At 43.4% G+C, this 17,822-nt stretch overlaps 1 protein-coding gene across 2 annotated transcripts; it reads right to left on the bottom strand.

Annotated features, from left to right (window-relative positions):
- Positions 1-1,686: 1,686 nt before the first annotated feature.
- On the bottom strand, positions 1,687-9,517 carry LOC142141053 (uncharacterized). 2 transcript variants are annotated; one of them, XM_075199139.1, is made up of 2 exons: positions 7,766-9,517; positions 1,687-3,398 (listed from the first exon to the last, which is right to left on the bottom strand). In XM_075199139.1, the coding sequence occupies exons 1-2, from the start codon at positions 9,156-9,158 to the stop codon at positions 2,812-2,814; spliced, it is 1,980 nt and encodes a 659-aa protein (XP_075055240.1). In that variant the 5' UTR covers positions 9,159-9,517; the 3' UTR covers positions 1,687-2,811. The 2 variants fall into 2 exon arrangements, with proteins under 2 accessions (XP_075055240.1, XP_075055239.1); XM_075199138.1 differs by having other exon boundaries at positions 3,305-5,362.
- Between the last annotated feature and the right edge of the window lie 8,305 nt (positions 9,518-17,822).

The raw sequence follows: 17,822 nt of genomic DNA, 5'->3' as shown, positions 1-17,822 counted from the left end.
TCAATGCATACTTCAGTTTTGCACAATACCTGGATTAATTCTGACATCTGACAAAAGAATAATTTATGTGTATTTCTGAAAGACTTAAGTACAACGCAAAATACAGTAGTTTTCCCACAAACATGTATACCTTTATTGAAAATGGAATAATGGTAAGTTATAACTTCTGAACCATAGGACTATAAAATAGCATTTTCTTTTTTTTTTAACATCAATAATTTTTTATTAGCATTTTAGTAGTTAGGGATGAAGAGGTACAGAAAAAAGTGGTGGAGGGTATAGAGTGGGGAGCAAACATAACAATATATACCTAGTCAGATAATATTCAAGAAAGTACATAGTATCTGCATCTAATACCGCTTTCATACTACCGCCCCGGCAATATCCCGGGTTTTTAAAGCCGGATTTTTGCTGGGGCTCGGAGCGTCCCAGCTCAGAAACACCATTCATACTGCACCTCGGACCCGGGAATTTCCCGGGTTGACCCCATTCCTACTGCACAAGTCATCACCAGAGCAGTTTTCATTGGCTGAAAAATGGTGATGTCATTGAAAGGTGACTCTGCTTCAGCTTGATCTGCACTCCACCATCCACCATTTCTCCTAAACTCCTTCTCAAATCTTCCATGGGATCCCACCGATGACATCATCCTCCAGAGACAGGCAGACAGCCAATCAGCTTGTTTTCTGTGCAACCCGGGTTGAAAAACCCGGGTTGCACCGTTCATAGTGCAGGCAACCCGGGTCCGACCCGGGAATTACCCCTCAATAAATCCCGGGTTGAAGACCCGGGTTTTTAGACCCGGGATTTTTGACTTGTACCATTCATACTGCACCAAGACCCGGGTCGTTTGAGCTCGCCCGGCAAAAACCCGGAATTTTGGTGCAGTATGAATGGGGTACAATTAGTCGTGGGGTCTGAGGTTAGTGCGGTAGATAAAATAGCATTTTCATGCCTAAAAGGAAGAAGTGAAAACAATCTCTTCTATGACAATCAATTTACTGCGTCACTGCTATGCTTTATCTCATTTTGTATCTATGTATTATTGCAATAATCAGCTGTTAAGGTTAAAACAATTGATGGTGATATTCATTGTTATGTTTTTATTTATTGCTTATATAGCACCACTAGTTATGCAGTGTTGTATAGAGAATATTTTCCAAACACATCAATCCCTGCTCCAGTGGAGCTTACAATCTAAATTCCCTAAAACATGCACACAAAGACACAGACACACAGGGTTAATTTTGTCCAGAGCCAATTAACCTACCAGTATGTTTTTTGGAGTATGGGAAGAAACCCACAGCAGACACAAGCAGAACATATAAACTCCTCACAGATAAATCCTTGGTCATGAAAACTCATGCCTCACTGTTAGGCAGAAATGTTAACCACTATGCCGCTGTGCTTCCCACAGTTTCCATTATCATGCCATTAATACTATATTTAGCCTTTGGGATTTTGAGACCATGATTTTGTTTTTATTTGCCATTAAACTGGTGTTGCCACTCTCTTGACCATTCCTCTAGTCTATCAGGCAGTCCTAAATGATCCACAAGCCATCAAAAAGTTTTTTCCTTGAGCATAAATTTTCTACAAGTTGGCATCAAGCATTTACTTTGTATTAAAACGCATATGGCTAATGTCCTTTTCCTTCACGCACCTTACCAACCTTTGTACTTTAAAAGTGTTACTTAATCTAATGAAATAAAGACACAGACACGTATAGCTACTTTGGCAAAAGGTCGCAGTTTTTATTAATCATAAACCAATTAAATGAAAGTCACCTGGTGGTGGCGAGAGCAAACTGCAGTCAACTAAACAACTAATCATCTAACCAAATACTGCAATGCCCAAATGGCATTCAAACTAAACCAAGGAATACTCCCTTAACATTGGCCGGTGTTAAACAGGCGTCAGCATGACTGCTCCCCTCTGAACTCAACATTGACGGCCACGCAAAGCACGCCAAGGGATCCTCCACTCAGAAGGATCAAGAGTAATGTTACTTGAAAGGGGCAGTGACGTGCGGCCAAATATCCTAACCACCGTTGTGACTAGTCATTGACTGCACTGCTCTCCCACCAACTGCGCCTCCTCTGTAAAAAAGATTGTTAAATCAAACAATAACTAGCTGGGCGGGAGGGAGGCATCAGTGAAATCACAGGAAGGAAAGGTCTAGAAGCCCATGGGAGTTTCTAATGAGGTGACTGAAACCACTCCCCATGGATTCTATTGGCTGGGACTAAAACAACTTTAACCCCTAATGGGTAAGGACCTGAAAAACATAATCCATGCATTTTAAGTGCCCTCAGCTAAAATGGCTTCACTTAACATAAAACGCATATGGCTAATGTCCTTTTCCTTCACGCACCTTACCAACCTTTGTACTTTAAAAGTGTTACTTAATCTAATGAAATAAAGACACAGACACGTATAGCTACTTTGGCAAAAGGTCGCAGTTTTTATTAATCATAAACCAATTAAATGAAAGTCACCTGGTGGTGGCGAGAGCAAACTGCAGTCAACTAAACAACTAATCATCTAACCAAATACTGCAATGCCCAAATGGCATTCAAACTAAACCAAGGAATACTCCCTTAACATTGGCCGGTGTTAAACAGGCGTCAGCATGACTGCTCCCCTCTGAACTCAACATTGACGGCCACGCAAAGCACGCCAAGGGATCCTCCACTCAGAAGGATCAAGAGTAATGTTACTTGAAAGGGGCAGTGACGTGCGGCCAAATATCCTAACCACCGTTGTGACTAGTCATTGACTGCACTGCTCTCCTACCATAGCTGGTACCCTTTAACGGGTTCCCAGCCCGCCACCACGAGCACAAAACCACGAACCTAATTGCTCATAGATCTCCCTGATGAAAAACCCCATCCCCTCTTTATTCAAATGAACACCGTCCGGCCGGAACAGGTGTGTATTATCCGCCTTAATGGATGGGTGGAAAATTTCTACCCCCCCCAATTCTCTAACCAGTTTCCCCGTAACACTATTAATTTTTCTTAATAATCTAGTAAGCGTAGAGGGGCGAATGGGAAACCTCCAGTATAAACGAGGGACAATGTTGGACCAACAAATCCCAATTGTAGGCCATCGTGCCCGAATAGCACGTAAATCTTCTCTAATGCTTATTATGAGGGCCAATGATTTAGTCTTCCCCACATCATTCCCCCCAAGATGCAAAACAATAATATCAGGATGTTGTGATTTTGCCAATTCCTCTTCTAACCAAGACAACAGGAATGGCCAGCAAAGGCCCCTCTTCCCCATCCATTTTATATCCACCGGGCATGGGAAATTAGACCACTCATTCGCCAAATGATGTTTTGAAGCCCAATACACAAATGAGTGTCCCATTATCCAAATGTTTATCTTCAGGCCTGTAAACCGAAGATAGAAAGAATTGGTGATCTGGAGTAGTAACAAATATTCCAAAATATTCCTGGAATATAAACCAGGGACAACACAGGCCCTGTAACCTTTACTTTTTTCCTCCTATATGCATACATAACACCAAGACACACCAGCTCTGAAGAGCAATGACCCTGACCCCTGCATACTTTAAACAAATTGTCCATATTTGCAACCAACCGCAAAGGTTTAATACCAACTTCGTATGAAAATGTGGGACAGGGGGGGGGGGGGGGAGAATGGACCAACCAACCGGTTTATATGACTAAATATATGATAGAACTGCTTATCTAATAGCCCAGAAGACTAATATGGCCAATGATGAATAAAATTGCTTAAGCTAAAGAGAGGGGAACTACGTATGTGAGGCTATAAATGCCAACCTATTAGACTTATATTTTAAGGGGGAGGGGGCACTAATAACAGTATTACCTTTACCAATCTGATGAGGTGAATTGATGAATATATATGCTCAATGGGAATACGATATGACGCCTATACGTGCCTTGAAAACATACCAACCTTTAAAGGTTAAACAGGAGGTGGGAAATAAGTCATGGTTTACCGTATGTTACACCAACATGACAATATATTAATTCTATGGTTCTATGCCCGACTACCAACCACTGCGTGATTTATGATACAGACATGCAAACATACCAACCAATCATGGTTTAACATAAGCTATGAGGTACCAACCCAAAACGATTTAACACCCCTAGGCGGGAAATGTCACCAACCTAAACAGGTTTAATCAGATAAGAAAGTAAAGGAACGGTAACCCAGATGAAGGTGAACCAACCCAAAAAACCCCGGAGGCTCACCACTAATCAGGCCTTAATCCGTAGGAGAAATTGGGAAAAAATCCCTCCATGCCCCCGTTGAACACGGCAAGCAGCTCTCGCCCTGGATTACCGAGGAAGGGGGGGGGGGGAAGAGTAAGGAGGAGGGGGGATAAGAACCAGAAAGATAAAAGTAAAGCAAGAGAACCAAGTATAGACAATAGAGAAATAACATATGCAAAACATGAGCATATAATTGCCTTAAGGTCTAATGTACCTTTTATAATTATCGGACTTCCATCGCCCCAACAATTTAATATCGGGTACGGAGGCCCCTCCCATGGCAGCAGCTGTAGCTGCTCCAATACGGAACGAGTGCGTTCCATAAAATTTTGGGTCTAACCCCACCTTTATCACTGCACTTTTAAAAATGGCATTAAACTGAAACTTGGACAAAGGAGACCCATCCATGTGTGCTAGCCAAGCCTCGCTATCCTTAGGCCTTATTCCTGAAAATTTATTACACCAAGCCACCGGACATATACTCGTATCATTGCAAGGGGACAAGGTGACCCAATGACCCCTACTAAACTGATCCGTTTTGGATCGTGCAATTTTTATGGAGACCTGCGTACTAGCAACTAAAGTATATTTTCCCAAAAGGGCTGTACCTAGGGAAACTCTCGATTTAGCCACAAGTTCGCTAATTCTAAATGCTCCGTGAAACGCCATAGAAAAAGCTGTGCTGAATAAAGTGGACTCATAGGAGCTAGAAGTGACCTCCGCAAGCGACATAATCAACTGCCTAAGCAAGGGAACCGTAATGGGACGCCTAGAGTCAGGAACCGAAGGGCGGGTTCTAGCCCACCCTTTCATAGCCTTGGAAATAATAAAACCTCTTGTGGGATCAACTTTTGAATGTAATTTGGCCATAAAAGAAATGCCTGCTAATGCTGAGGCCATAGCCGCCTTTTTAACACCCGTGTTATATCTTTCCCACATAAACTCTAAAATCTCCTCCGCCTGACCTGATGTACTTGGGGCCCTGGATTGTAAGAAAGCCTCCCACTGACTCCACGCTGACTGATACGCACGTCTTGTGGATTGCGCCAAGGATGACTCCGCCAACTCGATCATTCCGACTCGACCCACTGCCATGCATAGAAAGGACAAGGGATGCCGGTTAATTGAGCCAAAGGAGCTAGCTCCCTAAAGCGGCGCCATTGGAAACGCGAAAGCGCATCTGCCACCTTATTCACCTCTCCGGGTACATGTCTGGCCTGGAAAATTATATCATTTTCCAAACATTTCAGAACAAGTCTACGTAAAAGGTTCACTGCCGGCAATGACGTAGCGCTTTGGCGATTTATTGCCTGCACAACTCCAAGGTTATCACACCAGAAAACAACATTCTGGCCCGCTAACCTATGACACCATAGATCAATGGCTAAAACTATTGGGAATAACTCTAAAACCAGCAAATTTGCCACCAAACCGCTCTGACGCCACCCCTCAGGCCAAGGAGCTGCACACCACTCGTCCTGAAAAATGGCCCCAAAACCATTCGCCCCAGAGGCATCTGTGTGTAATTCCAACAAAACATTCGAGACTTGTCTCTTAGGCCATATCCGCACTCCATTGAAAGACTGCAAGAATTTGGCCCATACTCTCAAATCTCCCTTTATTTCCGCCGATAGGCGTACTCTGGCATGAGGCCTTTTTAAGCCTGATGTGGCCATTTACAATTTTCTAGAAAAAATACGTCCCATCGGTATCACCCTGCATGCAAAATTGAGCGATCCGAGAAGAGACTGAACCTGACGCAAGGAGCTACCCTGTGAACTAATCGCCTCAGAAACCGCTGCCCCCAACTTGTTTATCTTTTCCTCAGGCAAACGACAACAACCTGCAATGGTGTCTATCTCTATGCCCAAGAATGACAAACATGTGTTAGGCCCTTCAGTCTTGTCATGCGCCACTGGGACCCCCATGATTTTGAACAATGCCGTAGCTGAAAAAAGCGTGTCTGCACACACTGCGGATGAAGGGGGACCTATAAACAAGAAATCATCCAAATAATGGGCGATTCCTTGATGACCCGTTCCTGCTTGTACGCACCAATGCAGGAACGAACTAAACTTTTCAAAAAGAGCGCATGACACTGAGCACCCCATGGGGAGACAGCGATCAATGTAGAAACCGTCCTGTAGCCTAAAGCCCATGAATCTAAAAGATTCTGGGTGAAGCGGCAGCAGTCTAAATGCCGATTCAATGTCTAACTTGGCCAATAAAGCCCCTTGCCCAAAGCCCCTAACTAAAGTCAAGGCCTCCTCAAAGGACTGGTAATTGACTGAACTGAAGCTAACATCTATTGCGTCGTTAACTGAAAAACCGGGAGGATGGGATAAATGCTGTATTAGACGGTATTTACCCGCAGCCTTCTTAGGGACAACTCCTACAGGGGAAATTATCAAATCAGGAATTGGGGGGGAATCAAAAGGCCCAATCATACGACCCAAGCTAACCTCCTTCATAACCTTATCCTTCAACACATCAGGAAGCAAGACTGCTGACCTAAGATTCCTGCCCGATGACGACCTAATTTCTCCTACTACTGGAAGCTGAAAACCATGATGAAAGCCTTGGGATAGACACTGGGCTTGAACAACATCTGGGAAAAAACTAAGCCACTTATCTAGAACTTTTAAATCAATAGGGGATGGCCCCTTAGTTAGCACCTCCTGGCGCACCGCGGCCCCTACCCACTCCTGATGACTGCCTGGTACAATCCTTAGCTGGGTGACTGCCTCGGCATTTGGAGCATACGTGTCTATATCTACAAGAGTCACCCCTTCCGCACGAGGCATTGTTATACGCGAAACATCTGTTCTTACTGTTTTGGGGAGTACTACGCCTCCCCTGGCTCTGAAACCTAGGTACTACAGGAGGCATAGCATCTTCAGTTGGCAGCATCAGTGCCATCCATGACTCAACGTCCTTACACCCAAATGGGATAGTATGCATTTTGTTTGCCTTGCTACGAAAACTCTCATCGTAACGCCTCCAAATTGTACCACCCGCGTTAATCCACAGATCATTAATCAGGTGTAGGTACCTCCACACATCCGCCCTGGTGTCCGGTCTCGACTCCACATAGATGGCTGAGAATATACAATACCCCCTCAACCAGTTTGAGAACGTTCTATAATTTTCTTCACCCATTCCTCCCTTACCACAGGCAGCCAGCAATTCTTTTTTGGCTGCAGAGGTGAGCATAAACAAATCGACATAGTACCCTTTGTCAATCCTATCCTTTGAACTGCGACGCACGCCTCTTAACAATGCTGTATTGTCGCATCGTACCATAGGACCGCCTAAAGCCGTGGGTGGAGCTATGCCTGAAGGGGTCACCCTAGCGGGCTTCGCTAAATGCTCTGTTAAGATTTTTAAAAGCTTACGCGGACCCTGACCTTCCTCATCGGATTCTTCACTAGTGGTAGCTAAAGGAGGACTGCGTGTATGTGAACGATGTGCCAAAATAGAATCACACTCACCACTTTGCGCAGATGTCCCTGGTAACGCAAGTGCTTGGGTTGATGTTTCTTCTCTTGAAGCCGAATCCCCTGCTGGCTCCGTCTGTAAGGCAGAGCTCCCCGTCACTGTGATAACTTCTGGCAATGGCGCGGCCGCCCCTCCGCCCGATACTGCCGTCACTGAAACAGAATGTATGTTAGCTACTTCAGACACAAACGACTGGTTAACCCTAACTCCTGAAATGCTGTTTAACGACTCTATTGGGACAGGCGTACCAAAGGAAAAACCTGGGGCTGGTGGGCGGGCCAGATCTTGGGAGGAACCAAACCCAAAGGGGGAGCTATTGAGATCAGGGACGGGTATATTTGTAATGCTTGCATTAGAAGCATGCCCATAACTTGAAACATAAGGAGGTGGATACGGTGCCATCCAATTCTGCATTGGCCGCTGGACCCTATCTGGATTAGGAGGAGGATACGGTAGTGACCAGGGAGGCAGGTTCCCGTGGGGCGCCTCCACCTGTGCTACTGCTGGTCTTGCCCATGGACTAAGCGTTGTGTTTGGGCTTTGCTGAAAGCTCCCAGACTGAACCAGCGCCGAGGGGTGACCCCCGACATTGATTGAATCGCTATATGGAAGCCTCTGCAGAGGAACATTAGCAGCTTGTATTGGAGATATGAAATTATACTGTATAGGGGGCCCAACCTGAGGTGGTGAGGGTGTGTGTAATTGAGAAGATAACATGGGCTGAAAACTTACATTATGAGCCATATGAGGGCGCACTCTACCCCTGATCCATCCCTGAGGCATAAGTGGGGGGATAATATTAATTTGAGGTATACTGTCACCACTGCTGCTGTGTAACCAGGGTCTGTGACTTGTGGCAGAAACAGAGACATGCTGTGACTCCAAATTTACCTCATTCACAGCTATCAGGTGATTACCAACGGGGGAACTGTAAGAGGAAGCCAGTGCCTGTAAGCTTCCCTCTCCCCCTGCTGCCCTGGGGGAGACCTGACCTGCCAAATTGGGAGGTGGAGAGCGAGGAGGAAGGGAGGACTGGCTGGACCTAGCAGAGGTAGGAGAAGGAGATCTCCTCCTCTGCTGACTATGCTGCACAGCAGCGCTGGCGTCCCCTGAGGCAGCCAGCGCCGCTGATCTCTCTGGAGCCCGGGACCTGCGAGCGCCGCCCCTCCCCCCCTGCCCAGATCTCCGTTGAGACCCAGCGACAGGGGAGTCCCCTGCAGCAATATTAACAGCGCTGGGATGCACGCTTTCAGGCAGCGCTCCCAGCGCTTCACTAGAGGGGGCAGAGCTGGATAAAGTAACAGGCGGGCGCAGACTCCCGGCCGGGAGCTGTGACCCGTCTGACAGACGTGCAGGGGGGCCCGCTGATCTCCTAGGTCTGGACATTTTTGGCAAGGAGAAATACAGGGGAACAGAGAAAATTGAGAGAGGGGAGGAGAAGAATGAGGGAATGGGAAAAAAGGAGGGGGAGAAGGAAAAAAGGGAAAGAGGAGAAATAAATGAAGAAAAAGAAAAACGAGGGGGGTTAAAAGATAAGGTGAAGGATGAGATTAAACAGAAAAAGATGAAAACAGGGAGTTAGAAAAGATAGAAAGCTAAAGCAATAAAAACGATCTTATCTGTCTCCAGGGAGCTCCTGCATCAGTGAAATCACAGGAAGGAAAGGTCTAGAAGCCCATGGGAGTTTCTAATGAGGTGACTGAAACCACTCCCCATGGATTCTATTGGCTGGGACTAAAACAACTTTAACCCCTAATGGGTAAGGACCTGAAAAACATAATCCATGCATTTTAAGTGCCCTCAGCTAAAATGGCTTCACTTAACATTGTGTCTCTGAACTTGTATCCTGTTTTATCCCTGTGCTTTCATAGGTGTAGTGCCTGTATCCCTTAATAAACAACTCTGACTAATGCATAGGTCCTGGAGGCAACGGAGGACCAGTAAGCACAACTACTTTTAAAGAAAAGAGGTATCTACAGATGAAGAGCACACTAGCCTCATAACTGTTGTTTACCAATAGGGAATCGGCACAGAGGTGACACCTCAGTAATTGTGGACATAGTTTAACCAGTTTGGGTAAGAACAAGTGCAGGCTTTTACCTGTTCATAGGCTCTTTGCTTCTGGCATCACAAGGCAGTAAGTTTGTATTGCCAGCTGATAAACCTCAACTGCTTCTGACCCTATATGAATGTACTCTATACTACTCATCCTTTGAAGATTCTTGGAGCAAAGCCCTTGCCAGGTTTTCAAGAGCATGTTTTTTATCTATTTTTTTTTACCAGACACTCCAGATCATTCCGGAATAAGACATTTCTTCAAAGGACATGCTGCACAGTCTGCTCTTATTGTATAAGCTGTAGCTGTTGACCACATCTTAAAGTTGTTTCATTTTGATACACCTGAGAATACATTGTCTTTTATCTGTATATGCCTCAGCAATTCCTCTCTCACTGCTCCACATCTTTTACACTACTTTGCAAATCACTACACTGGTTTCCATGTCCTCCAGAATCAAATTCAATTTAATCACCCTTACCTACAAAGCCCTCAACGAATCCGCCTCTTTGTACATCTCCTAAATTCCCCTATCACCCTGTTAGATATATGTCCTGATCCTCTGTGGTAACCAATCTTCACTCTCACCTAGAAGACTCAAGTGTCTCTACCCATTTATGGAACTCCCTACCACGCCTGATCAAACTCTCCCACAGCCTTCAAATCTTTAAACACTCTCTGAAATTAGATTTTTATTTTCCTACTCTCATCTACACTAACCACACTAAAGCCCCTCACAACTTACAATCTCAATTTTGAGCTACACTCCTTTTTGTTCAGGTGTGCTCTCCTACAATTAGAATGCTAGCTCTATCTACTAGTTTACTTTTATTTCTATTCTTTAACTGCAAATCCTGACATTTTACTCAAGTCCAACACTCCTATAACATGTTTAAAATCAATTTTATGTTCAATTTTCTAATACATCTATCACATACATGCCAACTTTTATGTGACAGGGGGTAGAGGAAGGGGCGTGGTGGCGTTGTTGCGTCACCATAGCCCCGCCCCCACTATAAAATGCCAAAATTCATGGCATTGCATAGCGGGGTGGGATTTCATGACGCGATTAAGTTCCGCCTCCAACATTCAATGTTGTGAATTTCTGCGAATCAGGGAGGTTTGCTTACTCTTATGGGAGTCCTGGAGGACTCCCTGCAATTCGGGAGCCTTCCGGAAATTTCGGGAGAGTAGGCAAATATGATCTATAAGAAAGTTGCAGCATTTTCACTAAAGAAATGAGAATGAAATAACACACAACCAATATATTAGATGTTTTACTATATAGAGCAATTGCCAGATAGGCCACTTGATGTCAGACTTCCACACTCCACCAGTTTGAATTTTTGTAGCAAGAATAGTTCATGGCATAATTATTGTTATTAGCATTTATTTAAATTATTACATATACAACAGGCATATACCACAGTTACAATTGGTAACAAACACAATAATAAAACAAGACAGGCTATTAATAAACAGACAAAGAGGTAAGAGGTCCCTGATCACAAACTTGTAGTGTATTGGGAATTAAGATTTCAATATATGAAGTTAAGTGTCACAAATTGTATATTGGTCCAGCCAGATTGTAGTGGGAAAAAGTGAATAGTGGGGTTATATGTTCCAGTCACAGAGCAATGTCTGTTTTTGGGTCAGAAAGCATGAATTGTATGAACTAAAGAGATTAAGAGGTGGTTGCCATGTATAAGCTTAGGCAATAGATGTGTATTTTGGGGAATGGGTTTAGGGTTTGGAGGCTAGGTGAATGTGTTGTATGAGGTAGAGGCTTGTACAGAATGAGTGCAGAACAAAAAAGTCCTGCAACCCCAGAAATGAGATCAAATAATGAGAGTGGATGAGATGAGAGCAATGGACAGTTCAAAGATGACACCTAGGCAGTGAGGTTGATGGGTAGGGTCTATTGATTTGATCAGCTTCTGTTGACTGGTGTAAAGATTATTACCTAAATTTTTGAAAGATTGAGTTTGAAGCAAGAGGGCATCATGAAAGATATATAATAACACAGGCAAATACAGGTGGGGAAAGATACAGAGAGGACAGATACATTTGGGTGCTATCTGCCTAGATGTTACACTAAAACCCGAAGGAACTTATTAGTTCAAGAGAAATGGTAGAGGTGGATCTGAGCAAAGGGTAAATGACCAAGATACTCTAACTGATAGAGGAAGTGGAGTGGATGTGGATCCAGTGTAAAATGCAGCAGGGAGGTCAAAGATATTTAGAAGTGAGTAGTGTCTGTGGAATGCCTAAGGTCCAAAAGTGTTTGAAAAGGAAGTTTGTGACCCAAGTTTCTGGAAGCCTTTCAAGAAGCTAAGGGACATGGGAGTTGAGAGATGGGGAGGTACAAAGTTCACATATCTTTGTTTTCTTTCAGGGCATGAAGAATAACACTTGCTTGAAAAATGATGGATATATACAAACATAGAGTAAGAGATTACTGATGTTAGTTAGGGCTGAGATGAACACAGGAGCCAGAGATTAGGTATAGGTTACCATGGAGATATTGGGGCCTGCTGCATGGCAGATGCAGAAGATCAGGGGCCCCAGTTCCCTCATCCCCGCCTCCCTGAACTGGGGTCCACAGCTCGCTGGTTCCGCCTCTGACGCCGATGACTTTTAACTTTACCTCTATTCCCCTGACCTCTCATGCCAACTCAAAATTAACATTGCCAAAACCGAACTCATTGTCTTCCCTCCTTCTAGATCTTCATTCCATCTTGATCTCTATCAACAACACCACCACCATCTCATCTGTTCCCCAACTCTGCTGCCTGGGCGTCAGCCTCGATTCCTACCTTTCTTTTGACCCCCACATTCAATCTCATGTCCAATCTCATGCCCAATCCTGTCACATCAAACTTCTAGGGATGGGAATGTCTCATCAGAACCTTTGTTTAGATGGTTCCGATGTTCCATGGTTTACCCTGCAATGGTGAGGATCCAATGTTTCCTCACCATTGCTAGATTTCTCCTCTGATGTTTTCCAATGCTTCCCAATGGTGGACATATATAGCGACACAATATTTGACAGCTATGGCAACTTGACTTCCTTCAGAACGCCTATGCTCTAAGGCTGGTGAAATTAAAAGTAAAACCAGAAATAGGATATTTAAAATTTACTATTTCTGCAGAGCGAGGATGAGAGAATATGGGGGCTAATTTAAAAGTGCACTGGACTAGAGTCCCTCACAGCCACATTTCCAGATAATTTTTTAAATATTATCCTCCTATGTTCATTTTTTTACCATCTGTGTTGTTAGGCCCATTATTATTATTATTATTATTATTATTATTATTACAATTAATATCGTAGATCTGTAAGGCACCATAGTACCATACAGTAGGGAAGACAAGGACATACATATAACAAGACATACGTAAAACAAGCACAGACAGGGTAGAAAAAATGAATGGAGACATGAAAACAAAAGGTATAAAGGACTTTAAAGAGCTTACATTCTAAATGGAAGCGGCCACGGTTGAAACAAAAGGAGCGAGTGTGGCTCAGAGAGGAGATTGGGATAGTTGTGAGGGTGCATTAGTGTGAATAGTGTTATCGAGGATAAGGTCACCTGTAAAAAAGAGATAGGTTTTCAAAGAGCATCTAAAGATTTGAAGGCTCTGGGAAAGTCTGATTGAGCGTGATAGGGAATTCCATAAGTTGGGAGAAGCATGGGAGAAGTCTTGTAGGTGGGAGTGAGAGGTATTTATCAGATATGAGACAAGGCTCAGATCAGAGGTAGATCTAAGGGGGCGGGAGGGAGAGTATTTTGATATGAGATTTGGGATGTATGCAGGGGTGTTGTTCATTATTGCATATGGCTAATAGCACTGTGCCATTGGCCACTGATGGAGCAGGTCCTGGGCTGGGCTGTGCGTCCACCCTGGTAGCTCCTCTGGTGGTTTCCCGCACGGTTGTGTCCACGCTGTCCTTTATAAGTACACAATCCAATCAGAATGTAGTTGCTGCATCATCTGACTTGAAGTCTTCTTTGTTACTGGTGACCTCAACAAGGCCAGTTGTGTCGTGGAGTTTTGATTTTTCTTCGGGTAGCTGTGATTTTGTTTGTTCTGCTACAGGTTCAGCTGGTCATATCTTGTCGAGACATCAGTGACATTGCGCAGCTGGCTTTGAAGCAGCGCCTACATCGCCTTCATCTCAAAAGGTCAGCAAAGTACACAGGGAGCCTGTTGCAGCTGGTGAAAATGCCTATAATGTGGTTTCTGGGCTCTTCTTCAGATAGTAATGTTACTGTACTGTTACTGTGGAGCAGCAATGAGAGGTTGATTCGACTCCTTGAGAGAAAGTTGGGCAGTTCCTGCCACCGTGCCAGTGATGCTGGGGAGGGCACCCTGCAAAGCAGGTGAGGATGGTGTGCGGTGTGGTAATACAGTGGCCGTTCGGGACACTAGATAAAAGGTGCGCGATAGAATTCGCAATGGCAAATTTGTTGACATGTTTACTATTACTAGTAATGCTAAGTCTGTCTTGTCTGCTGCAAAATCTCATTCTGGAAATGGCGAAAAAGCATACCACAATTTTTCAAATTGGTTGGAGGGTATGCCTGTGTTTGCAGCATGTTATTTGGTAACCAGGACAGAGGAGCACATGAATGTGATGAAGTGTGTACCTGATTCAAGGGATGTACATACACTCCAAAAGTAGCATGTGGAGAAGGTATGATAAGGCTTTTCTTCAAAAGCAAGACAGGCTACAGGTAATGGATTTGGGATGCAAAGATGTGGAAGTCTGGCTGGAGGTGACAGCCTAGAGTGGGGATGTCTGATACACCTGACGTGAGAGAGCAGAAAGCCCCTGTGAGACATGGTTCATTCTTTCAAGGCCGCGGCAAATGTTTTGCCTATACTGGAGGGCACTGTGATGGGGCAATTCAGCATGTCTGTTTACCATGTGGTGAAGGTCATCCCAGGAGAGAGTGCACTAAGAAGTCAGCCCCTAGGGCCAAACGACCCAGTGCAGGAGTACCTGCTCATTAAGGCCTTTTCCCAGTTGTTTTGCCTGAATTGCTCAAGTGGTTGAGTTGGTACCCCAATAAACATGCAGCAAAATTTTATATAATTTCATTAGGCTCTCTGAGGAAATGAGCCTATCTGGCCGGTGAATGGTGCACCACTCTGTGGCCCCCTTCTTGGCACGAAGAGGGGTTCACAAGGAATCTTTTGCTTTTGGAATTGTTTTCAATAACTGCGGCAGTAGATTTGTGTGGGAAATGCTTGCATGATAGGAATACCATTTTTTGGTGCTAAAATTTAGGGGTAGTGCATTCCATTAATAATCAGAAGGTGACTTATCCCCCTGCTTTAATATGTTTTAATATTTTTTTCAAAGTGAGACATGTTTCAGGGTCTTCTAATGTAATTGCCGACGCTTTATCGAGATTTTAGTGGGCTAGTTTTTGTTCCCTTGTGCCAGATGCTAAAGTTGTCAGGGTCCCTTTTCCCAATGTTCTTTGGCAGATTATCAGGCCCGTATAGAAGTCCTAGTGGATAATTCATTAGCCCTTCCACCTTGAAAAAATATGGGGAGTCCTGGTCCTCTTGGAAGGTTTTCTGTTCGTCAAAGGAAGTTAGAGGTAAGACAGAGGGGCAGTGTATTCTTGCTTTTGTGTGGAATGTTTTTTCTCTGGGTAAGTCTAAGGGCTAGATTTACTAAGCTGCGGGTTTGAAAAAGTGGGGATGTTGCCTATAGCAACCAATCAGATTCTAGCTTTCATTTATTTAGTACCTGCTACAAAATGATAGCTAGAATCTGATTGGTTGCTATAGGCAACATCCCCACTTTTTCAAACCCGCCGCTTAGTAAATCTAGTCATAAGGCTTTTATGGTAGCGGCCCTTGTGGGTATTTATTTTTTTCTTGCAGTTGAAGGTGTTCACAACGTTACTAAATCTTTTCTAGTGCACAAGGCTTTAAAAGCTGGGCTAGGCTTTCCCCGGTTCAGGATAATAGAAGGAGACCTATTGACAAAGAAATTTTAGGCCGTTTATTGTAAGTTTTCTTTTGGACATAGCTAGTCTTTGAGGTTGCCCTTTTCATCTTAGCTTTTTCTATGGCATTCTTTGGAACTTTTAAGATCCGTGAATTCGTGGCTTCTGGTAAGTTGTCAGCTTGTTCTGGTTTGTTGTATAAAAATTTGTGTTTAGGGAGGATACCATAGTTTGTACGATCCACCAGTCTATGACGGACCCATTCGGTAAAGGACATTGGAATACTTTGTTAAGAATTTCAAAATCCACTTTATGCCTGATGACGTTGGCCTCATTATATCGGAGTATGGAGTCAGCATATGGCAGTAGTTGGCTAAGGCATCCTGATGGCTTTCCTTTAGCAAAATTTCAATTTAATGTAGTATTCAAAAAGTGTTTAGTTAGCCTTGGTTTGAGCGTTACAGATCACAGGTCTCATTTGTTTAGAATTGGCGCAGCTACTGTGGCGGCTTCTGAGGGTAGTTCATTGTAAAGTATTATGGCTTTAGGTAGGTGGAGGTCAAGCTGTTTTAAAAAAAACATTAAGCTAGTCACAGCGCCATAGTTAGTTGGTATGTTTCTAGCTAGTTTGACACATGATGTGCGTCGCTTGTCTTGTTCAAGGGAGGCATGGTGAGATTTTCCATTATTTTTCCTCTAATAGGGGGCCTGATTTGCTGGTGGCCTCCTAAGACTTTCAGTTTTACCTTCATATGGGTCAACCGATGCATGTGCGGCAAGTGCTTTTGCTGTGTTTCTTATTTGTTAGTACTATATGTTCGCTTTAATGGGTGTTTCATGTCTTTTTCTCCTCTATGTTTTTAGTTACAAGGCAGGACGTCAAGTTGGTTTGGCTGGTGGGCCATTTATTTCTTTTTTGGGCCAGTAAAAGTGGTCCAGCTTGAGACTCGGGCATTTTCCCCCAAGCTAGATCTTTTTGCTCTCTGGGTTTTAGGGGGCTTCTCATTTTTAGATATCCTTATTTTAGATATCCGGGCTGCCTAGAAGTGTCAAAATATTTAGTTCAAGAAGTTTACGATTTATGGCTGAAGGCTGATTAGTCTTGCTATTTATTGGCAGCCATTCTCATTAAAATTTAATTTTCAATAAAATCTTTGTGACCTTTCATGCTCCAAACAAGTCTCCTGTGTCTTTATTTTATACTGATTAAGGTAACGCTTGGTAAGTGAAATAATGTAAAAGATAAAGTGATTAACAGCTAGGCTGGCTAAAACAACTTTGCAAGTAGTTTTTGAAAAAGTTATTTTATTTTGTGAGGTCGTCAGAATCTGCATACACACATTACTTTACATTTTGCAAAGGTCACAAATGTTTGCTAACCATTACATTTTCTTGCATTCTAAACAAGTTGTATGGGAATGCAGATGCATCCGCACTATATTTCATTGCTGTATTTCTACAGCATTGTTTTGCATCTTGTATGCTACTCTGTGGTTGGGGTGCCGGTGGCGGCTTGTCTGTCTCCAGAGAGAACCCCATATATAGCAAAAAAAGAGAAAAAAGGGTTCTAGTGCTGAAAGCACACTATTTATTGCTGTAATTGAAAAATAAGAATGTATATGTTTTTGATACATTATTAAAACAAAGTTTATTAATCAATATTTAAGAACAAAAGGCTGATACAGTGTCATATCGTCTCAAGCAAAATATATTAAACAAGTTAACCCGTGCATGATACTCATGCATTCTAGTCAAATCAAGCTACTTAAGGTGTTAAAAAGGTTCTTGTCATGCATTTGGGCCATAGCCCAGGCATCAACTACCAACCACTCCCCACTGTCACCCCCGGCAACCACCAACCACTCCCAAGTGTCACTTCTCCTTCAAGAAATATATATATATTTTTTTTAAATCTTTATAAACACTTTTTACAATTAACAAATTAAAAACATCTTAGTATACCAAATTTCAGCCCTTTCTGAATTTTTTTTCCCACACACACTAAGAATTTAGTAGGTCAGTGTA

Source organism: Mixophyes fleayi, chromosome 2 (assembly GCF_038048845.1).
Source record: "Mixophyes fleayi isolate aMixFle1 chromosome 2, aMixFle1.hap1, whole genome shotgun sequence".
In the NCBI taxonomy this organism is placed as follows: Eukaryota; Metazoa; Chordata; class Amphibia; order Anura; family Limnodynastidae; genus Mixophyes; species Mixophyes fleayi.
The sequence above is the reverse complement of the archived record's forward strand: the minus strand, read 5'-3'. Positions and strand labels throughout refer to the sequence as shown.

What these genes read in the sequence shown, in the direction of transcription:
- LOC142141053 (XM_075199138.1), bottom strand. Translation starts at nt 9,158, where the DNA reads ATGTCCAGACCTAGGAGATCAGCGGGCCCCCCTGCACGTCTGTCAGAC. An exon ending in AGGGACATCTGCGCAAAGTG is followed by an intron (nt 5,363 to 7,765) that starts GTGAGTGTGATT and finishes TATGCATGGCAG; the next exon opens with TGGGTCGAGTCGGAATGATC.